The sequence below is a fragment of the Periophthalmus magnuspinnatus genome, chromosome 13 (genome assembly GCF_009829125.3).
Source record: "Periophthalmus magnuspinnatus isolate fPerMag1 chromosome 13, fPerMag1.2.pri, whole genome shotgun sequence".
NCBI lineage: Eukaryota > Metazoa > Chordata > Actinopteri > Gobiiformes > Gobiidae > Periophthalmus > Periophthalmus magnuspinnatus.
The window spans coordinates 3,396,460-3,417,824 of NC_047138.1; the positions used below are offsets into that span (position 1 = coordinate 3,396,460).

A 21,365-nucleotide genomic window follows, 5' to 3' on the forward strand; every position below is an offset into this window, starting at 1 on the left:
CCTAAGTTTATCTTCACTTTTCTAACGCATTCCTCGCATCCTATTTAAGCGCCGCGTACAGACCTGCTTTTTCAGCTTTCAGAGGCTAACTTTGGTGGTTTTGTGTCACGGTAACGCTAACACGCCACGATAACAGAGCGCCAGCCTTACTTTCTGGATCATGGACAATAAAAATGCTTTATAATTAGATGCAGGCAGCACACAGGGGTCTGCAGAGCTGCTTTTACAAATATATCTGGGGTCTGGGGCAAAATACAGTTCATTTTATAATATTTTCAAGCTGTTGCTGATTTGTTAATCCAGTCGGTGTATATTTTTGCCAGTCCACAGCCTGCGTAAACTACTGTGTCACTTTTATAGAAGAAATGACTCACTGTAGAGACACCAAAAATCTGACCAGTGAGTAAGAATCCACTTTCCTCCCGCCCTGGTCATGAAGCAATAATAGCGACTCACCAATTAACAAATCTGGGAACTATTACTGTATATTTTAATCGGATTGTCTCCCACTGCCCAGCTCTGACACCACAGTCAGTTTAATGAGTAAATCTGACGAATCAGTGCCTCAGTGGTTAAACTAATCAGTGGGAAAACATATACAGCATAATTATTGTTTCTGTTCTGTCTGCTGAAGTCAAATTAATACAGAGATTACAGTGAATGAGCTGTGAATTTCCATAAAGCCAGGTGAATTTATTTTAACCCTTTTGTTGAGTTTATTATTTATTTATTTATCAAGTATCACATTTTAACTGTAGTTATTTTATTAGGGCTACATCTGACATTTTATTTCCGTTTCCGTTATTTTTATTATTGTTATTATTTTATTAATTTATTATATTATTTATTTATTAGTTCTTTAGAGAGCAAAAGGTCTGTGAATATGAGATTTTTTTTTTTTTACTAAATTAGACCCTAATACAGCTAAGATTATGATGACCAAACAAAATGGGGTTTTCATAAACATTTCCTGTCTTTTTGCTGTAATTACAGCTTTGCCTGAGTCATAAACCCTCTCAGAACACGCCGTATATGTCCCAGGTGATAATTTCTATTCCTAAATTAGTTGACGATTATCTCAAAGATCCATTAGTCGCGCTGGTTCAGGTTTAGTCGCCGTTGCTGAGACATTTGAGCAGATAGATTTACGAGTGTGCAGTGGAAAATCTCATGTAGGATCAAAAGTCTTTCTGAAACGGCAGGAAGTCAGTCTGAGTGTGTTTACCTTTGTGTATAACCTGCTTTCCCGACAAACAGTGCAGCAATGTTGTGTTTACTGTAAAGGGCTGTGGTCGGCTTCACAGATGTGGACCCAAAACTCCGTCCAAATCACACACACAGTCCTTCCATTCACAAACGCCACAAGCCTCACACACAAGGCAAGTCTGTAGATCTCTATGAGGAGGACACTGGGTATAATAATGATCCAATGAACCTACTGTAAGCCAATATTATGGACAATGAAAGCATTCGCAGTCACAATCACTGCTGTCAAGTTACTCAAGTGAAGATTTTCAAGTAAATTCGGCAACGGAGGGTAAACAGATGCATAAGAAAACTCTAATAAAATGAGATTAGAAGTGGAACAAAAACAGATTAACAGATCTGCAAAGAGCTAAAAAGAATAATACGAGTTTGTAGCATGGTAAGTTCTGTGTAATAGAGTCAAGCACGCCTGCCTCACAACAACAGGGTCCTGACTGAGACCCCGGACTCTGTGGAGTTTGCATGTTCTCCATAGAAAACACTTCCTCCAGGTGCTCCAGCTTCCCCCATAAATGAACCCAACAGGTCAACTCTGCAACCAGGAATACTCTGAATCTGATTAAACACAAAAACATAACAAATTATGAAAAAGCAGGCTGCAAAACCAAGGATTCCGAGCGTGCAAAGTGGTTTTCTGTTGACTTTTAGGTCAAATGAAGCAACGAGAAGACTGAAAAGCTGTTCATGACATAGATAATGGGAAGTTGTGGTTTAAGCGAGGAAAGAATACCTAGGTTGACCTCTGTGCTATTAAATGCCCTTCTCAGACTAAATAGGTGCTACAAAATGATAAGAAGACATCAGTCCAAAAAGTAGGCTATAAAAACTGACAGAAGTGCAAAGAAAAACACCACAGCCTGTAGGAGGATGCATAAAGTTTCATAAATACTGGTCCTACATGTAGGCTATGTATAGATCTATGAAGCCTGTGCTATATGAAGTCTACCTTATGTAACAGAGTGGTAGGCTGATGTAGGCTACAGTTCAATTTTGGAAAAGCACTTTGGTAAACAATGCGTAAAAGACATTAGATAAGCCTCAAAACCCAAACTGATTACTGTATTACTGTATTATTAAGGGTTTTAATATCATAAATCATGGGTGATTATATTCTGCACTATTCTAGTCCAGTACTGGTCCATTTCCTCCAGCTTTTACAGGTTAAATTGACAGTCAGTTACGTCCAATGAGGTAAAATCATGCGCGCACTGGATCCAGCAGCGGAGCGCGAGTGATGCTGCGCGTAAATCCCGTTATACCCCCTCCATAAACCCTCGGGACGACCTCTGACATCCACAACACCCCGGTACTCACGCCCTTGGTCTGGGGAAGCCCATGGACAGCAGCACGTCCAGGTTGGAGCCACATTTCACCGAACCAAGACGGTTTTGACGCAGCCTGCGAGGAAGGATTTTGCTGTAAATGTCCTCTTTAGCCGCCATTGTCCCCTGAAAAGTCCACTGCGCTCTGCTCTCTCTGTGGTTAGTCCATGGGTGTCCTCTGTGCGCGCAGGAGAGGGGCAGAGGGAGGGAGAAGCAGCGGTAACCTCGACTGAGCGGAGCCGAGGGGAGAGCAGCGGCGCACGGCCACGCAGAGCCACTCCACCTCGCTGCCCCGCCTCTGGAGCAGGCAGCCAATTACAGATGCCCTGGATGTTGACAGTGGGACAGGGGCGGAACACAGAATTGGTAAATAGGGGGGAGGTTTGTCAGTAGGTAGTGGGCAGGGCTGGGGCTAGAGAGGTTTGGATTCAACATTGATGGAGCAACTAGTAGGTTATAAAAAGTGAGACTTGCACAAAAAAACATGATCATATTTGTCTTGCCTTACTGAGTGTACTACTAAGCTTTTTACAAGCCTAATGTAATATCTTGGTACTTTTTGCTTTTCCAATCTGTCTATCTTCCATTTGATAAAACTTTGTCCCAATTTTGTACCATTTGAGCTGGTCACTTTAGGCAGGATCATACTATACACAGAAAAAGTATATAACGTTTGACCATTAAGCTAGAGCGACTGAAATGAGTCTCCTCTGCAGGGCGGCTGGACGCTCCTTTAGAGACACGGGAGGAGCTCAGAGTAGAGCTGCTGCTCCTCCATGTCGAGAGGAGCAGCTGAAGTGGCTCAGGCGTCTGTTCAGGATGCCTCCTGGACATCTCACTGGGGAGGTGTCCAGGAGCCATGCCCCAGGCACGTCCCAGGAGGAGGCCCCGGGGAAGACCCAGGACACCCTGGAGGGACTATATCTCTCTGGCCTGGGAACACCTTGGGGTCCCACTGGAGGAGCTGGAGGACGTGTCTATTTTTTCCAGCTTTCGACATTCGACTCTTTTAGATGGTCTCATAATGAAAACATTAGACTATGTAAGGCTTTATAAAATATTCTTTATTACAATGATAAAAATGTACAATTACATAATCTCTTATATTACATATATTGGCATTGAGTGTTAGAGAATTATAATGCATCATTTTGGTCTTATTATGATTGTATATTATTCTTATTCATAGTTTAAAAAATAAAATATTTACAGAAATATGGCGTCAATATAAGTATATGTTTTTCTGTCTCTTTAATTGTTGAAATTTATGAACCATTGTTTTCTCAGAGGCAATTTTCAGGGTTTTTCCTTCATAGAAACTTAACCGTTGTAAAAAAGGTTTAAAATATTTACCACCTTGTGCTTCTGATCATGATAGTCTCGATTAAATTCTCTATGCAGCTGATTAGTTGTGAATGTTCAGAGCAGCCTGGTGCACAGAGGGGTTATAAGGAGCGATGACACAGAAGACACAACCCGCCTCCTGAAAAGCTTCTCTCATTTCCATCTAGTGGTGAATAAAGGCAGTACATTAGACAAGTGAGTCACACAACTAAACTAAAACTATGAAAAAAATCACATAATATAATTCCATTTATAAATCTTTACCAGTTTTGCTTGGTCCAAACACAGCCCGACGACAGCTCCTCCACTGCCCGGCAACTTCACAGCAGAACCAAACTGTAAAACATCCATAAATGTTAAATACACAAACACACATGACTCCTGACCACATGAGCAACCATGTGCACAGAGGTTTTTAAATGGGGTATCCACCTGCCGCGCTAATGTCGCCATTTTGAGATTTCCAGGCCCCAGACAGTCGTCGGTGTACACAGTCCTGTTGGGTAGAGAGCGGTTACATCAAATACACAATACGTACCAGTAATTAAACCTTTTTAAAAACAGAATAAAATCATATTTACTTTCTTAGTTCAAAGTTTTGATCCATTAATTGAGCCATGCGACCCCAGTCTTTTATTTCTAGCGCAATCCTTAAGCAAATACAAACAAATATGTCACAATTACCGGTAAATTAAGAGTATGTTTTGTTGCGATATTGCTACTTTGACCAACCTCGCTTGATCCGTCAGCTCAGCAAACGTCTTCATTGCTTCAACAACCAGAGGCTCTCCTTAATCAAACAAACCAAATCTGATCAAACTATTGTTGGTATTGGGCATATAATATCATAGTTATCTGATTTTACTTGTGGATGTACCCAATAACTTCTGCTACAAAACATGAACTCTACGTTTGCGATGTTTCGTACCACTGAGCCAGCGCTGTCTGATGTTGCTGTGGATCCTCCCAGAGTCACTGGGGTCACTGAGATAAGCCAGCCAGAACTGAGGAAGGTCCTTCATGTCCATACAAACATAGTTACCTAAAAGAAACATGGAGAATGCGTTTAGAAAGAGGGAAAAGGAATTGTTTAAATTAAAATGGTAGATTATACAGTAGAGTTAACACCATAGCCCTGTTCATCCATGAGCTTCTTGCTGAAATCCATATAGACCAAACCTTCATAAACCTGCAAAAACAACAATAAGACAAGTTCAGTAAAGTGCAAAACGACATAAAGTATTAGAAGTTGCGATGCGGTGGATTGATAAAGTGAAAAAACATTGTAATATGGTAATAACAGTTGAAACATTTTGACGAGCAAGGCATTTACGATGAGAAAGTTTATGGGATATCTACGTTAAGATGCACTCGAACTAAACCTGCACCTGTGACTATATCCAGTATGTGACTATATAAGTGAAACATGCACGAACAGAAACGCTGACAACACCTGCACGACTCTGTCCTGCAAACCGGCTGTGATGAAAAGCTCGTCTGTCTCCACATTCAGGATGAAGTTGGCTCTGATTGGTTTTGGCAAGTCCTATGGGATTACATCAGGTTTAAAAGAAAATCAATATAGTTTGGCCTTAAAAATACTACAGAAAATAAGTAAGACTATGACAAGATAAGCAAATACTTACGTCATCTGTTATGTTGTAGAATTTCATGAGACACTTCAGAGTAGCAGACACGATGGCACTGATTTGGATAAAGAGACACGTGTCAATAAGTATAAAGTTATCTTCTCTGTTAAAGCCCATGATAAAAAGTTTACCTGCTTCCAGCGAGGCCCTAAAATACACATAAATAACACTATTACGTTAGAACTCACATGTGGAGTTTCTTATTTATTGTTCGACTAATGGCCATTTACCACTTGCCGAGGAATATTTGTGTCATACTTCAATGTAAAGTTCTGTTTTGTCAAAGCAATACTGTAAAAAATAACACATGCTATAATAAAGTAACGTATCTCCAAATTAAACTCAAACGTCCATGAAAACAAACTCACCCCTGTTTGGAGCAAAACTGATAAAACTTCTTACAAGTTGCCTGCAGAAGCCTCAGACCTCCTAGGTACCTGTTACAAATATTACACAACACAATTCGTCCGTTATCATTTTGTGCGTAGACTATGAATCGTTACAGAGTTATAATCTGATGTTCACTTGCCCTTCCTTCCTGCTGATGCAAAAAAGATCCTGCAAACTGCCAAACTCCGTGGGGTCATTGAGTGGGTGAGGAACCAAGACCTAGAACGACACAAACATTTAAGTCGATACGGAATAAGTTATTTTACATTTTCAGTTTTCTTACCAAACTCTGGCTCTCTATCAGCGTAACCTCCGCCCAGAAATTAGAAATGGTCATTGCGATAGTTTTCCCATTGAAGCCGTCAGAAGGATTCCCCATTAATCCAACCCTACAACGTATATTGTCCTGTTTGACTGTTGCTGGGTTTGAGTTAAGGGTTTAAATGTTATTCATGAAACTAACCGTGCATATGACCTGCGTGTAATTGGCTTGGCGGGATTGTCTTGTTGCTTAGTGGAGTAGTGCGTCAGCCATTTGGTGTAGTCTGACAATCCCTGAGTATGAGGAAAAAAAAAAAATTAAGACTTTATTTAGAGAGAAACTAAACCAATGGACAATTATTAAAAGAAGATTTCTTTTTGCGTTATAATTTAGCCTAATTTGTGGATATGTACAACACTTTCAGTTGAGTTTTTGTTATTGTAAATGTGCTTTATAAATAAAACTGACCTTGACCAGTGGAAATTAAATAAACACACAATCGTACTTGCCATTAAATGTTTCAGAAATAAGGAAGTGAGACTGGGTTTTGACTTCAGGCCAGTTTATAATTCACCAGCGCTACTTCAAAATGGTTAAAAGCCTCTTGGATGAGATCTGTCTTCAGCTAATACTTTATGAAACCACGATAATAACTAATGAATATACAAAATTAACTGACCACTTGTCCAATAAGCTGAAAACCTGTGGGCAGCTTCATCCCAAACACATCCAGTTTCTTATCGTTTATAAGCCACTCCTGCAAAATATAAATTGATGAGAGAAAACCACAACGACAAAAAGGTTCATTTGATCTTCCGTATTCAGATAAAGTTCAGTTCCTCATATATTTATAGGGAGAGTTTATGGAGTCTACAAACCCAGAACTGTCCAAAGGTCTTGTCGGTGGCTTTGGGCTGCAGGCAGAGAAACTCGGACAGATACGAGAGGGTGTCTTTTTGGAGGCAGTAAAATACCACACTGGCAAGTCGAGACACGGTCAATCCCTCTGCAGGCTTCTCCAAAAAACGTGTTATTCTGAATTAAACAAAAATAATACAGCGATAAATAAATGCATTATATTATTTAAACAAAGTCATGTTTTTCACAGACTTATTGGTGTCAGGGCAGACTTCCACGATGCCCCTTGAGCTGCTTTTCTCACCCTCCTCCAGTTCATAGTAGATAATCAGCTCTCCAGGCTACAGTACAGAGATGTTTATTGTAAATGAAAATCAACTATTTACATTGTCAAAGTCTTTACAGCGATCAAAATGTAGCTGCTCTATGGAATTGCCTATAAATTTTTTTTAATAAAATAAAAAATCTGCGTTAAGATGCAAATCCAGAAATGACAAGGGACTATTACATACCCCTGATAAATAAGGACTAAAATTTAATTACAGCTGCAATAATTTAAGGACTAAATCGTATGCAGCCAAACTAGGACAGTAACTCTATCTGTAAATGGATGAGCATTAGTCCTGGACACATCTGCACATCCGTCCATGGGAGTGGATCTCTCCTTCACTGTGGTTCTCCTCAAGTTTTCTCTTTTTCCCACTGTTTTTTTTGTTTTGTTTTTTCTTTTCGAGAAGAAGGGTCTAAGGACAGGGTATGTCCTGGGACAGCTCTCCCTAAGAGGCGACTGCTGCTGTGATTTTGGGCTTTACAAAAATAACCTGAATTGAAAATGACTCATGACTTAAAATACCAATGAAAAACCACAATTTGAGACTTACCTTTGATTTGAAGAAGCGAATCACTTGAGCAATGTCAAAGTTTTGATCTGCACAGAGCATGTCTCCTGCAATCTGCAACAAGAACCAACAACATTGTACTAACATAATTATGAACGCCTCAATGCCCTGCTTACGACTGGGACCGTAACTCCACAATAAAATCTCCTGCTGGGTTTCACATTCCATCACAAAATGCAAGAGGCTTTTAACTTCATTAAAATATTAAAATACATAATTAGAATACTATGTAGAATATTTACTGCCATCTATTTTCTTTAATGTTTGTTATTCTATTAAAATGTGTGGGCTCCTGTCTCCAAGTAGTTTCCCTTGTGGATCAATAAAGTATGTCCAACTCTGGATATCATTATTATTATTGTTATTACAGTTGTCCCTCACTATATCGCGGTCTCGCTGTTTCGAAGATTTTTTTGTGCAATTGTACATGCTTTTTTACAGTGTATGATCTTGCATTGTGTTCTGCTTCCTGATTGGCTAAGGGAAAGTAGACCATTGTGTTGTGCGTCCTGATTGGCTGTTGGACTGTAGACCATTGTCCATCAGTCTCCTCCGTGCCGTGTCTCCTGTCCAGTACAGAATGTGTTCAGACAAATTTACATAAACGTTGGATCGCAGTGTGACTCTGAAGTGCTGTATGTTTGCAATTTGTTTTCTCCCCGACAAAACCCACAATGTCGATGAAACGTTCTGCACCGACAAAGACGCCTACGAAGGTTTGAACTTTGTGTTTAAACAAGAGAAAAATGTGAGAAAATGTTAATGCCTGTGTGAGAAAAGTGTATAAAGTGTGTGGTGGTATAACAACTGTAAAAAATAAAGCTGATACTTCACGGATTTCACCTATTGATGGTTATTTTTAGAACGTGACCCCCGCGATAAACCAGGGACCACTGTATTAATATCATCATAATATTCTTAAATCTCATTTTTGTCCATTTCATCAACAAAAACAACTACAACATTCTCACATCCTGGGATACAGACAGGACGTCCTTACCACCATGATGTCGTCTTGTAGTTTTCGGCTGCGTATGGCCAGTTCCAGATCAGCCACTGCACCGAGACGATCCTCTAAAGTCGTACTGCCGTCATTTATGATATTTTCCACAGGGAAGTCATTAGCAGTGGCCCAGCGCTCATAATGCTTGTATCTAAGGAGGACAAAGTAAATATGTAAGATAGTATATACATGTGTGGAAATCTCTTCTTCTTCTTGCTGGGTTTCAAATGTCATCACCTATAATATTTACTACGAGGAATGGGACAAGATCTTTTGCCACAAGATCTCGTGAGAGAAAATTGCCACAAGATTGTGCACATGAGGAAAATGATCTTGTGAGATTTTTTATCCAGGTGTTTTTATTTGGATTGGACAAAGCAGGTTAAACATTAGTGAGTTAGACCTCTTTGAGAATCTGTATTATTTTTGTGTTATAGTGACAACAAAATAATAAATAAAAAATGTTGATTATTACAAATTCTGTCAAAATTTTGTCAGCTAAAATTAAGATTTTTGTTGAAATATGTGACATCTGAGGTCTAGTAATAATAGAAATGATCAAGTTTTGTGAATTTATTTTTTGGATATTTCATGGCAAAGTACAATCTGGCTGTTGCCCCTCATCTGTCAGTAAGACATCATAATAGAATAATACTTACTACTTCTGTACTTACTTGTCTGCATTTGTAACAAGATAGACTTCAGTAAAGAGTTGGCGCCTACGGAGAGAAAAAAAAATTATTTATCTGACCATGTTGTAACCATGATGTCTCTATAAATACATCAATAGAACAATAAACAAGCTGCTGTATAACTAAAATACTAACTTACAAAGTGTCTACAACATATTTAGGATAATATTACATTATAATTAACCAGAAAGAAGATGAAATAATATGAATATCCAGGGACCAGTGCAGAGATCAATCACCAAACAACCTATTTTTCATTATAAATGACTGTGGCTTTCATATATAGATGTATTGAAAATGATAGTTGAGAAAAGTAAATATCACATAGACACAGTAGACATAACATCAATATTATAAATACTTGTAGATTAAACAGTTGCTCTTAATACCCACATGTTGACAGTTTCCCACCAGAAATCAAGGATCTTTTTCCCTCCGGTCCCAGGCAATAAGGCCTTGGGCACTCCAGCGAGGTGACTGTACAAACCGGTGTCATCATTCTGGAAGAAAACAAACATGAACATTATGTTACATCTTAAATAATCAGAAGCCTTGTGAACTTTAGGGATGGGACAATAAACAATAATATAGTTTATCATGATAAAAAGGTTAGACAATAATCGTTTATGGGATGTCTTGCATAATCGTCATAATCGCTAACAAAGATAATCGTCATTATATGTGCACAAAAAAGCTACTGCTACGTATCATAAGCTTCTCCACTAGATCATAGCTGTTTTCACTAATAATTGTGTTTTCACTATAAATCATTTCTGTAGTTCACAAGAACCTGTTGAAACAAAACTCAGCATTTTGACCAGCTTTACTTAGCTTACCATCTAAAAACCATGGCAAAAATCAAAGGTAAACTGTCAAAACCTACTTAGAGAGACTTATCCATGCATCTGTCTCCAGTTACACGACTGTAACGTCCTGCTCACTGGCCTCTCCAAACGAGCCTTAAGACAGAACAGAACATCCAGAACACTGCTGCTCGGGTCAGGACTAGAACCAGGAAGTACTTCACACATGTGTCCTGTGGCTCAGGTCTGTGGCTCCTGTGGCTCAGAGACTTTAAAGCAGCTCTGAGTGAACAAGTCTCTCCATGGACCAGCACCAAAGAACATCTCCCATATGAGCCACATGAACCATCTCACATGAGGAGGACTAAACCAGGACTAAACCGGGACTAAACCGGGACTAAACCGGGACTAAACCGGGACTAAACCGGGACTAAACCGGGACTAAACCGGGACTAAACCAGGACTAAACCAGGACTAAACCAGGACTAAACCAGGACTAAACCAGGACTAAACCAGGACTAAACCAGGACTAAACCAGGACTAAACCAGGACTAAACATGGAGAATCAGTGTTTGAGTTGTGTGCAGTTAAAACCTGGAACATTCTTCTGGGAAGTTGTGAGACAGGCCTCGACTTTGACAATGTTTTAATCCAGGCTCAAACGGTTCTGTTTATCTGTGCTTAAGGTTTTTATTCTGCACTTTTCTCCTTTTATGATGATTATTTGTTGTGTTGTGATTTTAATATCTTTCCTATTCTGTAAAGCACTGAACTACTTTGCAGTATAAATAAACTTGCCTGTTCCTGTCTGTAGCCTGTATAATGTTATGTCATCTGCAGTAGGTCCAGTGATTCAGTCAAACCATTAGACAAACAAACAAATGAACTGTGACCTATTGAGCTTATACTTTGAGCATGACTGACGTTACACATCTCTATCTTTGAAGTTGTATGAAACATATTTGCAGGCTGTTTTCTGCAAGTGGAGTCTGTGTAGAGACTGATACATCTGACGAACAGCGTGCTGCAGTTTCATGAATGCACTAAATACGTGGGTAGAGTCGTCATCATCGTTGCAGAACTTTGCACTCACTTATGAGACCTGCAGGTTTTTGTACTTACCTTGATCTGTGTCTGTAAAACTGTGCCATGTCCGGCCACCAGCAGAATGCAGATCATGGTGTGCACCCAAATAAAAGCACATGTGTCCAAGATATGTCCAGAAAATTATCAGGATGTGTAATTTTCCTGATTTTGCCTCATCAGAACGGGAAAAGCTGCAAATGTTGTCTTCTAGCGTCTTAATGAAATACTTCCGGTCTGACTCTTCAAAATAAAACGTGTAAATGAAGCGTAAGTTTGAACAACGTTTCATCCATATCACACGCGCACATGATCTTATAGAGAGATATTTACCACAGCATGAGCCTGTACAGTGACAGTTAAACGTATGGACTTATAGAGATGACTTTATAGAGGTGACATAAGCCTGCATCCGCTCGCGCTCGTTCACCTGTGGCTCACGTGGATATAAACGTCTTGTCTAAAACATGAAAAAGTTTTTTTTTTGGCTTAGTTGATAATACAAATGTGTTGGTTTTGATTTAATTATAACTAAGTCGTACAAAATAACACATAAAGTACATGTTTGGTGTCAGGAGTTAAAGTGTTAAAGTTAAAAGTGTGTTTAGTCCCTCCTTTCTACGACACTGGTTTAGCTCAGTGGTTACTTCAATATTCTACGATACAGAATCAGATTGTCCCCACGTGGGATCGAACCCCGGGCGCTGTCCAGTGTTTTTTTTATTTTTTTTAATTTTTATTATTTATTTATTATTATTTCTTCCTCCACATTAAAAAACATCCTAATGTGATTGAATAAAGTATTTGAAGTGTTGTAAACTCCACTATAGTGCACTATCAACTGTGTCAGTTATGAGAAAGTGTGTTTGACATGAATGATGTTTAATAAAAGACATATCCAATGTAATTCTCGGTTACCACCCATTTTGTCTTCATTTTAATAGTTACATTGTTGCAATGTAATTTATGTCCCATCAAGGTATTGTGAACATTAAAAATAAAACACTATTAAAATGTAATATGAAAGCAAAGTCAGTTATGAAAAGTTATACAAAATTACAATTTAGAGACATTATAATAAGAAGCATGGAGAAGTTGTGTTATGTGAGGGGAGCTTACACGACTGGATGTGGATTCTACTGTAACTGCATGAGCCTACTTCTCTTTACAACATGTGATGACTGAATTTCAATGCCGCTATAACGGAGTTAAAAATGCACTTATTACTACGTGTGCGTATTATATTTTGTTTGAATGTATGTGTAAATGTTATCAATTGGACGTTTTATTTAAAAAGCACCGGAAGTGCGCATTGCTACCGTGTTTTATTTTGGTAGCGTCACTTCCTCCCTCAGTCGCCCGTTGCAGAGTGCAGAGGTTAAGTTCTGTCTTAGCTGAAAATAATATATTTTCTAAATATGATTTACTGTTAGCATAAATACAAGAATACATGATGATAAGACAATGTTTTCACGTGTAATTATTGTATTTTGAGCGCTAATTCTAAGTTTTGTTATTTTAATTTGGACTGTCAAGTTTTTCAGTTAGCTATATATAGTTACATAGAGCTGAATGGCGCGAAAATGAGCCGCCATCTCACAGTGCTGTTCTTTTAGTTACAGGAGCTGTTCTCATTGTTACAGGAGCCACACGGGCCTGTGTGCCTCATGTGTAAAGACATATTAATTTATAATTTATATGTTTGTCACAGGAGTAAAGCTGAGTGACTCCACCCTGTGCCCTGTCGTATACGGCTTGACGAAAGGTTTGCAGCCATTACACCTACAACTCTTAAAAAGCATTAATAACAACAAAGCTAAAATTGAAAATATAAAGTTAAAAATATAGAGGGATAAATGTATTATGTGGTCCACATACACGTAATATATATATATATATATATATATATATATATATATATATATATATATATATATATATATATATATATATATATATATATATATATTTTAGTTTGAAATAACATGAACGAATTTCACTTGTCTATGACAGTTAATTTTTTTGGGTAGAGCCATAGGCACAATGTATTTTGATTTCTGTTGCACATTTTTTCTAAATTTTTTGATGCGGGGCATCAAAAATAGATTATAATTTGTACCCCATTGTGAGATTTGTTGATTTTACCATTAGAATAACTTGGAGAGTATCTGTTATGGCATGGGTATCATTGACTTTTGCTCTAATTTAATTTTGTGCAAAATTTTTGATAATTTTGAAAACCTTTTTTTTCTCCCCATATTAAATTTAGTTTCAATCTGTAGGGGGCGCAAATGCGCCAAATTCAATTTTTCCCACATTGAGTAGCTGGCCAGGGAGTTTAACAACTGATTCATATTTCACTGAAATCAGAGTATGTGCAAAGGGGTTGTCTGGCGAATCAAGAATGACATCTCTGTATTTTTCTGATCCACACGTCTTCCATTGCGTCTCAAACCCGATCAAACGTGATCATGCGATTAGTTTTTTTCTGTGACACTTCAGATTTATTATGCTTCGCTCATTTATTGTGCTTCACACATTTATTCTGCAGAAGTTTGCAATGCTTTTCAGCCTCCTGTGATATTTTTTTCCTTTATTTTTTCCGATAGGGACAGACCATTTGTGTCCTCAATTGGCTAATCCACCTGCCAGTCATGCCCATTTGAAAACGGGGAGATTCAATGGTTACCAGACTTACATCTCCGTAAGTATTGAAGAAGTGTGTGTTCTGGATCACAGGCAAGTAAATGTGAGCAATTTGTGATGCACCATTTTATTTATTTTCAGAAATTGAAAATAGCCAGAAATTAGAGTAGAGCAAATTTTAAATGGGGGGTTTGGGTATAAAAAAAAATAAATAAAAAAAAATCAACAATGTTGAATACTATGTTTTCTTCTTTTAAAAAAAAAATTTGTATATATATATATATATATATATATATATATATATATATAAAACAAAACTATACATATTTGAAAGCACTCACACACTGCTACGTCATGGTGAGGGAGTGTGGTCTTCACCTCCTGTCAGCGCAATTACACAGCCTTTTGTCAGCTTCTGGCACTCAAGCCTAATTAATTTTATTTTACGATGCTTTTCACCAAAGGACACCTTAGAATAAAAGCCATTAAAATAGCACACGTTAACAGCATGTTTAAAAGTACAACGAGAAATGGTGATTCCTGTGAATATTCAGGTTTTTAAACATTTGTTTTGAGTTTTGACCCTTGAGACCATTTTAAATATTGAACATAGTAAAAATAACCACAGGGGCTAAAGTCATGTCTTAGGAGCTGATTGTCGATCCATAGACGATCTAGAGAGCTTGTCTTCTTCGAGCTTTAGGTTGCTTTGGCTGAGCTCTTTAATATATTCACAGGCTTTTGACAAGAAGGTCTGACATGAATGATATTTAATAAAAGACATACATACAATGTAATTCTCGGTTACCACCCATTTTGTCTTCATTTTAATAGTTACATTGTTGCAATGTAATTTATGTCCCCATCAAGGTATTGTGAACATTAAAAATAAAACACTATTAAAATGTAATATGAAAGCAAAGTCAGTTATGAAAAGTTATACAAAATTACAATGTTTAGAGACATTATAATAAGAAGCATGGAGAAGTTGTTATGTGAGGGGAGCTTACACGACTGGATATGGATTCTACTGTAACTGCATGAGCCTACTTCTCTTTACAACATGTGATGACTGAATTTCAATGTCTACAACTCTTAAAAAGTATTAATAACAACAAAGCTAAAATTGAATGTTGAATTGCTTGACCTTTTTTCCATGCACACAAGTACTGTATACGTTTTTCAAGTACTCTCTTTTGGCCCATAGTTTTTATAATACACATTGGCATCTGGCCTCTCATTGGGGCTCTGTGCTGGACGATCCCACAATGCCGTGCTGTCGAAGGAGGTTTCTCAGAATCTGATTCTTGGACTTCCAGTCTTCCACCTGAGTAACAGACACAGAGGAGCAGATGTATGTTGAAGTTGGGCAAAGCATATTGTTGTGTAGGTGAGTTTACACACTAAGGTCGTTTTCAAATTGCCACTGGTTAGCTTGATGTAAAAGAGCATTCGCTGCAAGAGCGGTGCGCTTGAGCCAGTGTGAACATACTGAACATACATAGACGGCCGGTCGAGAGCACTCCAAACAGGACGTCTCGGAGCGGCTCCACCAACATTCTGCAGCGGAACGAGTGCTTTGATTGGACTGGAGCAGGCTTTTAATGTAGTCCAGAATGCGATTGTGAGGCTCACACTGGCCCAAGCTCACCGCTCTCGGACCAAATGCTCTTTTACGTTGACCTAACTACTGTCATCCACAGCACTCGCAGAAGGCTCTAACATGCCCCATTTTGTCCCTTTTTTTCTAGGCCAGACAAATATATTAACAGCATGTTTAAAATTATAGCGAGAAATGTTGGTTCATGTGAATATCCAGGATTTTAAACGTTTGTTTTGAGTTTTGACCCTTGAGACCATTTTTAATATTGAACATAGTAAAAATAACCATAGGGGATAAAGTCCTACCTCCTGTCTTAGGAGCTGATTGTCGATCCGTAGACGATCTAGAGTGCTTATGTCTTCTCCGAGCTTTAGGTTACTTTGCCTGAGCTCTTTAATATATTCACAGGCTTTTGACAAGATGCCTCCTTTACTCTAAACAGAAGAAAATTGTAAAAATCTGTACTTTTTTACTTAGATATAAACAAAACTAACCTGTCCAGTTTTGGTGTAGTCCACATTACAGTCTGGAATGGTCTTAGAAAGCTGAACAATCCAGTTGTTGATCTTGTCTCTCCGCCGACGCTCAACTGTTACCAAAAGAAAATTCACATATTATACACTACATAACCCTATGCACTATATTTTCAGGTATTTATATTATACTTAAGTGTTTTTTGTGAACACTGACCCTCATTGTGCTGAGCTCGCCGCTTGTCATCTCTGGAACCCCGAGGAGCATCTTGCTTTCTACAGTACAATGAATAGTTTGTTTATTAGTCAGGGTAAACCATAATACATTTCATCATTAGTTAAATATTAAATTACGCCAAGTACGGTTGAGTGCGTGGTGCGATTGTTCTGGGGTTGGCTCCAGTCAAAACCTCCTGTGGTGACATCATTACATAAAGCTGGCCTGTAAAAGATTGGAGTTGACATAACTTCTACATCTTTATGTTCTTATTAAACCCGGTTGAGCTGGAGAGATAACGCGTACCTGTGGAAGTGGGCTGGCCTAACAAAGTGTCAGGGGCCTGTACGGTGGTCACCATTGTGCCAGTAGTGGCATCTGCAATGGTTGCTGGGTAATAAGTGTACTGTGTCTCAGCACCACCATCGCCCTCCAATCCCTCAGACTGAGAGAAAACAGCCTAAAGAAGAAAATGTGACTAAAAATGAGACTCAAATATTTCTTGGCTTTCCAAATACCACCAGATCTAAACCTGGACTTAATCAGGGCTAAATCATAATGCTAAAAATGATAACATGGATTAAGTCATTTCTTATAACAATGAGGATAACAAGGATAAAAACATATATTATCATAAGCATAATATAGTTGTCTCTAAATAAAGCAAACACTCAAACTGCAGGGCACCCCAAGTACCAATATCCCCCATGGTTCAATTACAATGTTTGTCTCTGTTATGTGTCATAATTATTCTCAAAATTGTCTTTGGGCGCAAAGGATATTGGCTGAGGACTTGATGCCCTGATGTGATATCGCAGACCTCGCAGCAGAATAAGAACCTTGTAGTCACTAAAATGCAGATTCATGCCCCAACATTTGTGGATTGTAAATACCATATACACAATACTGGCTCATGTCCTGTTAATAACATCAGATATAAGTCTAACCTTTCCATCTGAGATCAAAAGTGGTTAACAAATACACTGGTATGCATTATGGGAAAAATGGATGGGATATGCCTGATGTGGCCCTCACCTGTGTAACAGTCTGTGAGGTGGCGGGGAAGCCTGCCACCAGGCTAACTGCTGCAGCTCCATCAGTCTGAGCCTCCAGCTGCCCATCGGACACCTGGATCACTCTGTATGTCACCTGAAACAGCCAACACAATAACTCTTCAATAGGATAGCAATGAACTCATTATTATTATAATACTATTTTAATACAATAGAGGTTATGCAGATGACATCACAACGTATGAAACTTTATTAGTGAGTGGCAATGGTGAGTAACGACATTTTCTAAAATGTACAAGAGCTGCTACAGTTTAATAACAAATATAAAAGTCTACAACTAAAACCAGAAAATGTAATTAACAGTAGTAGAAAACCAGTTAAAAGTTAGCTAAACAACTTAGATACTGCATGCTAGGCTCACAATCATCATTGATGTATACTACTGAACCTCTCCTTGCATAACATGTATCTGAGTCCTTTGAGGACCAAACGAAAACGAAACAACTCCACAAACAAAATGAGGCAATAAAAAGCGAAGAAAGTATTTTGTCAGTTATGCAGCCCATAGTTCTGTCATTCCGATGGAAAGTTGAGGGGCATATTTTGAATAAAATTATGTCAGTGCATAACCTCTATGATATGTTAAAAGTTACAGTAACTGTGACAATAGATCCTCACAAAAAGGTGACACTTATATTGACCATTTGATCCTACCTGTCCACCAGCCCCCTCTGTTTTGAAGAGATATTTAATGGGTTGATCTGTGAACGTAGCAGCAGACTGAATTGTGGCGATAGCTGCAGGGTCTTCAGCAGTGGCTACAGAGCCTAAAGAAACACAGAATAAATACATACTGTAAAATTTAACATGCTGATAATATTTAACTCGTCTAAAAGTAAGGTACAGTAAACAGAGATTATTTAGACAGTTCTAAATGAAGTTTTATTTACCTTCTTCGTTCACTGTAATACTTCCATCTGTCTGGTCAGGGCTTTTCTGTTGGCTGCGTACACAGTGTCAAATTAAACGTGCATTCACATTCTTTTCAAAGCACAAAATATGAAGATGGCTCAAACAAGTTCTGTTTGTCTATTGCAAATTTAAAAATATACATACTATAAAATAGTCTATGACACTATATTTCCAACATTTAGCTAGTCCGAGTGAACACTCACCTCTTCATCTCTGCCGTGGTCAAGGAGACCGACTGTGCCTGCTCCCGAAGCCAGACTTAAACATGTACATTAACAACACAGTCAACACTTTTGTATTTACAACAGGAAAACTATATTTCAAACGACTGTTGTTTTTTAGAAAACATGAGACAGAGGCAGTGAAACATAAAGAAACCTGAGACAGAGGCAGTGAAACATAAAGATGGATGTGGTCTCACCCGGTGAAGCTCCCTCACGTCACAAGAACGTCACTGACTAAACCGGAAACTTTGCAATAATATTCTTCTTATAGCTGTAATAAACACCCACCGTGTATGGTGGATCACTGTTTGCTTTACAAACATATAACACTATGTGTTTGAGAGTATTTACATATGAACACACATCTCACATTCTCTCTTTGCTCAGAGCGTTACACGTTACTGCCGGATGTGCATGAGCTCAGTGTCATGAGCTTCACTAGCTTTCGTTTAAATTTGCCTACACCGTTTTTTACAAGTGTTTAACGGTTTTGTCTTTTTTCTGATCTTATGAAACCACTTAAGTCATTTGATTTACACAAGCAACAGCATGTAAAACGTCTATTATGTGTTTAAAAGGCTTTCAGTCATGATTCCAGTCATAACAAAGGTCTACTTACGCCGCAGTGGCCCCTCCCCCGATATTTGTCAACAACGGCGGAACCAGAGTGCGCATGCGCCAAAGGACACGAGCATAATTTAAAAGTCATAAATACATTTAAAATCAATAATTAAAAAACGAATATACAAACACGCACAAAGTTAAAATGTTACTTCATTCTAAATAGGCATTTAAAATTATTATGCCTGTGCAAGAAGTCGACTAATATAACAGACTGCGCATGCGCTTGGTCTAGCTACTTTTTCCATGAGTGCACGTAAAGCGACATCAAATATAACATTATTATTATTATTATTAAAACGACTATTTCAAAAAGGAGCTTGTGGGTGAGTAGTATTTATCACAGGTTAAAGAGCTCATTAAGTACACTGTGATAACAGCGTAAACACGTAGCTTGGCTATTTATTTCTCTATTATGTCTAAACTTTTGCCTTAAGCGTAATCAAGTTGCTTATGTAGCCATTACATTAAATATAATTTCATTAAAACGTAAATAACAGCATGAAAGTGTCGTGTTACGTTTATACCGTTATAAAATAAAAGTCTGACGTGTCCGAGTGCGCAGTATGTTCTAAAATGACACATTAAGCTGTCATCTCACACACTGAGATGAGAACACTTTATAGAAGGTGACACTGAGCATAAAAACTGTGGACGGAAGAAAAGCGCTGGGCAGCGCCCGGGGTTCGATCCCAGGTTGGGATGGAGGTTGGTATCTCTGAAAGAGAATTCAAACATCGAAGTAACCACTGAGCTAAACCAGCGCCGAGGAGGTGCGGGTAAACCTCCCTCTTATACTACGACAGATCTTTTCTGTCGCTTTCAAGAGGCTGTAGGTGTAGTTATATTAACTGTAACTCCAGTGGTTTTGTTTGTTTATTTTTATTTAACCAGGACAATCCACAGCAGGATCACTAAAGTCCATAGATGGGCCATGAGGACTGGCCGCTGCATCGAACATGCTGTTCCTTTGCAAGGTCTTGTGCGGCCTAGAGATAAAAGAGAAAAAAAATGAAATCAAGTAATATATACAGGACTACAAAAACAATTTGGTTTTCCATGGTTTGATAAAGGAGCAATTCATATATGCAAGAAAGAATAGATATAATTTACACAAAAAATATTCTGGAATTGAAATAATAAAGACTTAAACATAAAATGCATTCCTAACTCAAATTTAACCAGGACTTAATACTCCTGTACCATACACTACATAAGAGAGTGTGTGTGGATCACAGTTTGAGAATCGTTTCATTATGAACAGAATACAAACGTTTTCCTTTCTTGATGCTGTAGTTGATGGTAATATTCTTCACCTCCTCTCTGCCTTTTCGAGTGAGGGTGCAGTTGAAGACGATGGTTTTGTTGGCGTAAATTATCTTGTATTGAGGGATGGTCACGATGCACTTATTCTCATTAAGAGGTGGTTTCAAGTCTAAGCTTCTAATGTTGCAGGAGAAAGGTGGAGAGTTGTGGCAGTTTGGGTACAAGCACTGTAACCTTGATCCAAACAAAAATAGTTCAACTTCAAACCTCAATTCATAGGGCAGTTTAAAGGTGCACTGCATATTTTTTGGGGGTGGCCACCTGCTTGTCTTGGCTGTTTGGCTTGCAGTGTTCCTCAGTATTATACTCAATATGTCTATCTCTAGCAATACAGCCAAATGTGTTTAATGCTACAATTTGGAACATCCCTGGCAAGTAATAAAGTCTACAGGGAGATATGGCATACAATTCAGAAAAGTTACACAGTGCACCTTTAATTCAAGCTGGATATAACGACAACTTACTCTAAAGTGTTGTTGTTATTGCAAGCTTTGAAGATGCCAAAATCCCCTTGTTTAGCGGCAAAGGACAACACTGTAACACAAATATTTTCATTAACTTTAAATATGGCAAATATTCGTCTTAGTTTAATTATCATAATATGCATATAAAGAAGACTGTCTGTCAGCTGTAATATTAAGAATAAGAGACAAGTGGAAAAGCTGGAGGCAGCAGATCTGAAGATGCTGAGGTTCTACT

The 21,365-nt window shown here is 38.3% G+C and overlaps 3 protein-coding genes across 5 annotated transcripts in view; all 3 read right to left on the reverse strand.

The window, feature by feature from the left end:
• Positions 1–2,929, reverse strand: part of ubash3bb (ubiquitin associated and SH3 domain containing Bb) — a 41,548-nt gene extending 38,619 nt beyond the window's left edge. The window contains exon 1 of one of the 2 annotated variants that reach the window (XM_033977581.2): positions 2,581–2,929. In XM_033977581.2, coding sequence (XP_033833472.1) covers positions 2,581–2,708 — 128 coding nt within the window. In that variant the 5' untranslated portion in view covers positions 2,709–2,929. The remainder of the gene's footprint in view (positions 1–2,580) is intronic. The other variant, XM_055226028.1, reaches the window with a different exon arrangement.
• Positions 2,930–3,633: 704 nt separating this feature from the next.
• On the reverse strand, positions 3,634–11,810 carry gkup (glucuronokinase with putative uridyl pyrophosphorylase). Its single transcript, XM_033977582.2, has 23 exons — positions 11,611–11,810; positions 10,079–10,185; positions 9,668–9,712; positions 8,991–9,144; positions 7,973–8,044; positions 7,344–7,432; positions 7,112–7,268; positions 6,913–6,990; positions 6,435–6,526; positions 6,255–6,360; positions 6,111–6,190; positions 5,950–6,018; positions 5,812–5,872; positions 5,713–5,729; positions 5,579–5,636; positions 5,386–5,478; positions 5,061–5,121; positions 4,861–4,974; positions 4,665–4,722; positions 4,514–4,582; positions 4,365–4,428; positions 4,197–4,268; positions 3,634–4,095 (listed from the first exon to the last, which is right to left on the reverse strand). The coding sequence occupies exons 1-23, from the start codon at positions 11,665–11,667 to the stop codon at positions 3,994–3,996; spliced, it is 1,875 nt and encodes a 624-aa protein (XP_033833473.1). The 5' UTR covers positions 11,668–11,810; the 3' UTR covers positions 3,634–3,993.
• A 3,366-nt stretch (positions 11,811–15,176) lies between these two features.
• On the reverse strand, positions 15,177–19,366 carry usf1 (upstream transcription factor 1). 2 transcript variants are annotated; one of them, XM_033977501.2, is made up of 11 exons: positions 19,339–19,366; positions 18,699–18,753; positions 18,474–18,526; positions 18,238–18,350; positions 17,546–17,659; positions 16,817–16,970; positions 16,657–16,735; positions 16,511–16,569; positions 16,315–16,409; positions 16,126–16,254; positions 15,177–15,544 (listed from the first exon to the last, which is right to left on the reverse strand). In XM_033977501.2, the coding sequence occupies exons 2-11, from the start codon at positions 18,704–18,706 to the stop codon at positions 15,455–15,457; spliced, it is 894 nt and encodes a 297-aa protein (XP_033833392.1). In that variant the 5' UTR covers positions 18,707–18,753; positions 19,339–19,366; the 3' UTR covers positions 15,177–15,454. The 2 variants fall into 2 exon arrangements, with proteins under 2 accessions (XP_033833392.1, XP_033833391.1); XM_033977500.2 differs by having other exon boundaries at positions 16,648–16,735; positions 19,339–19,360.
• Positions 19,367–21,365: the final 1,999 nt, after the last annotated feature.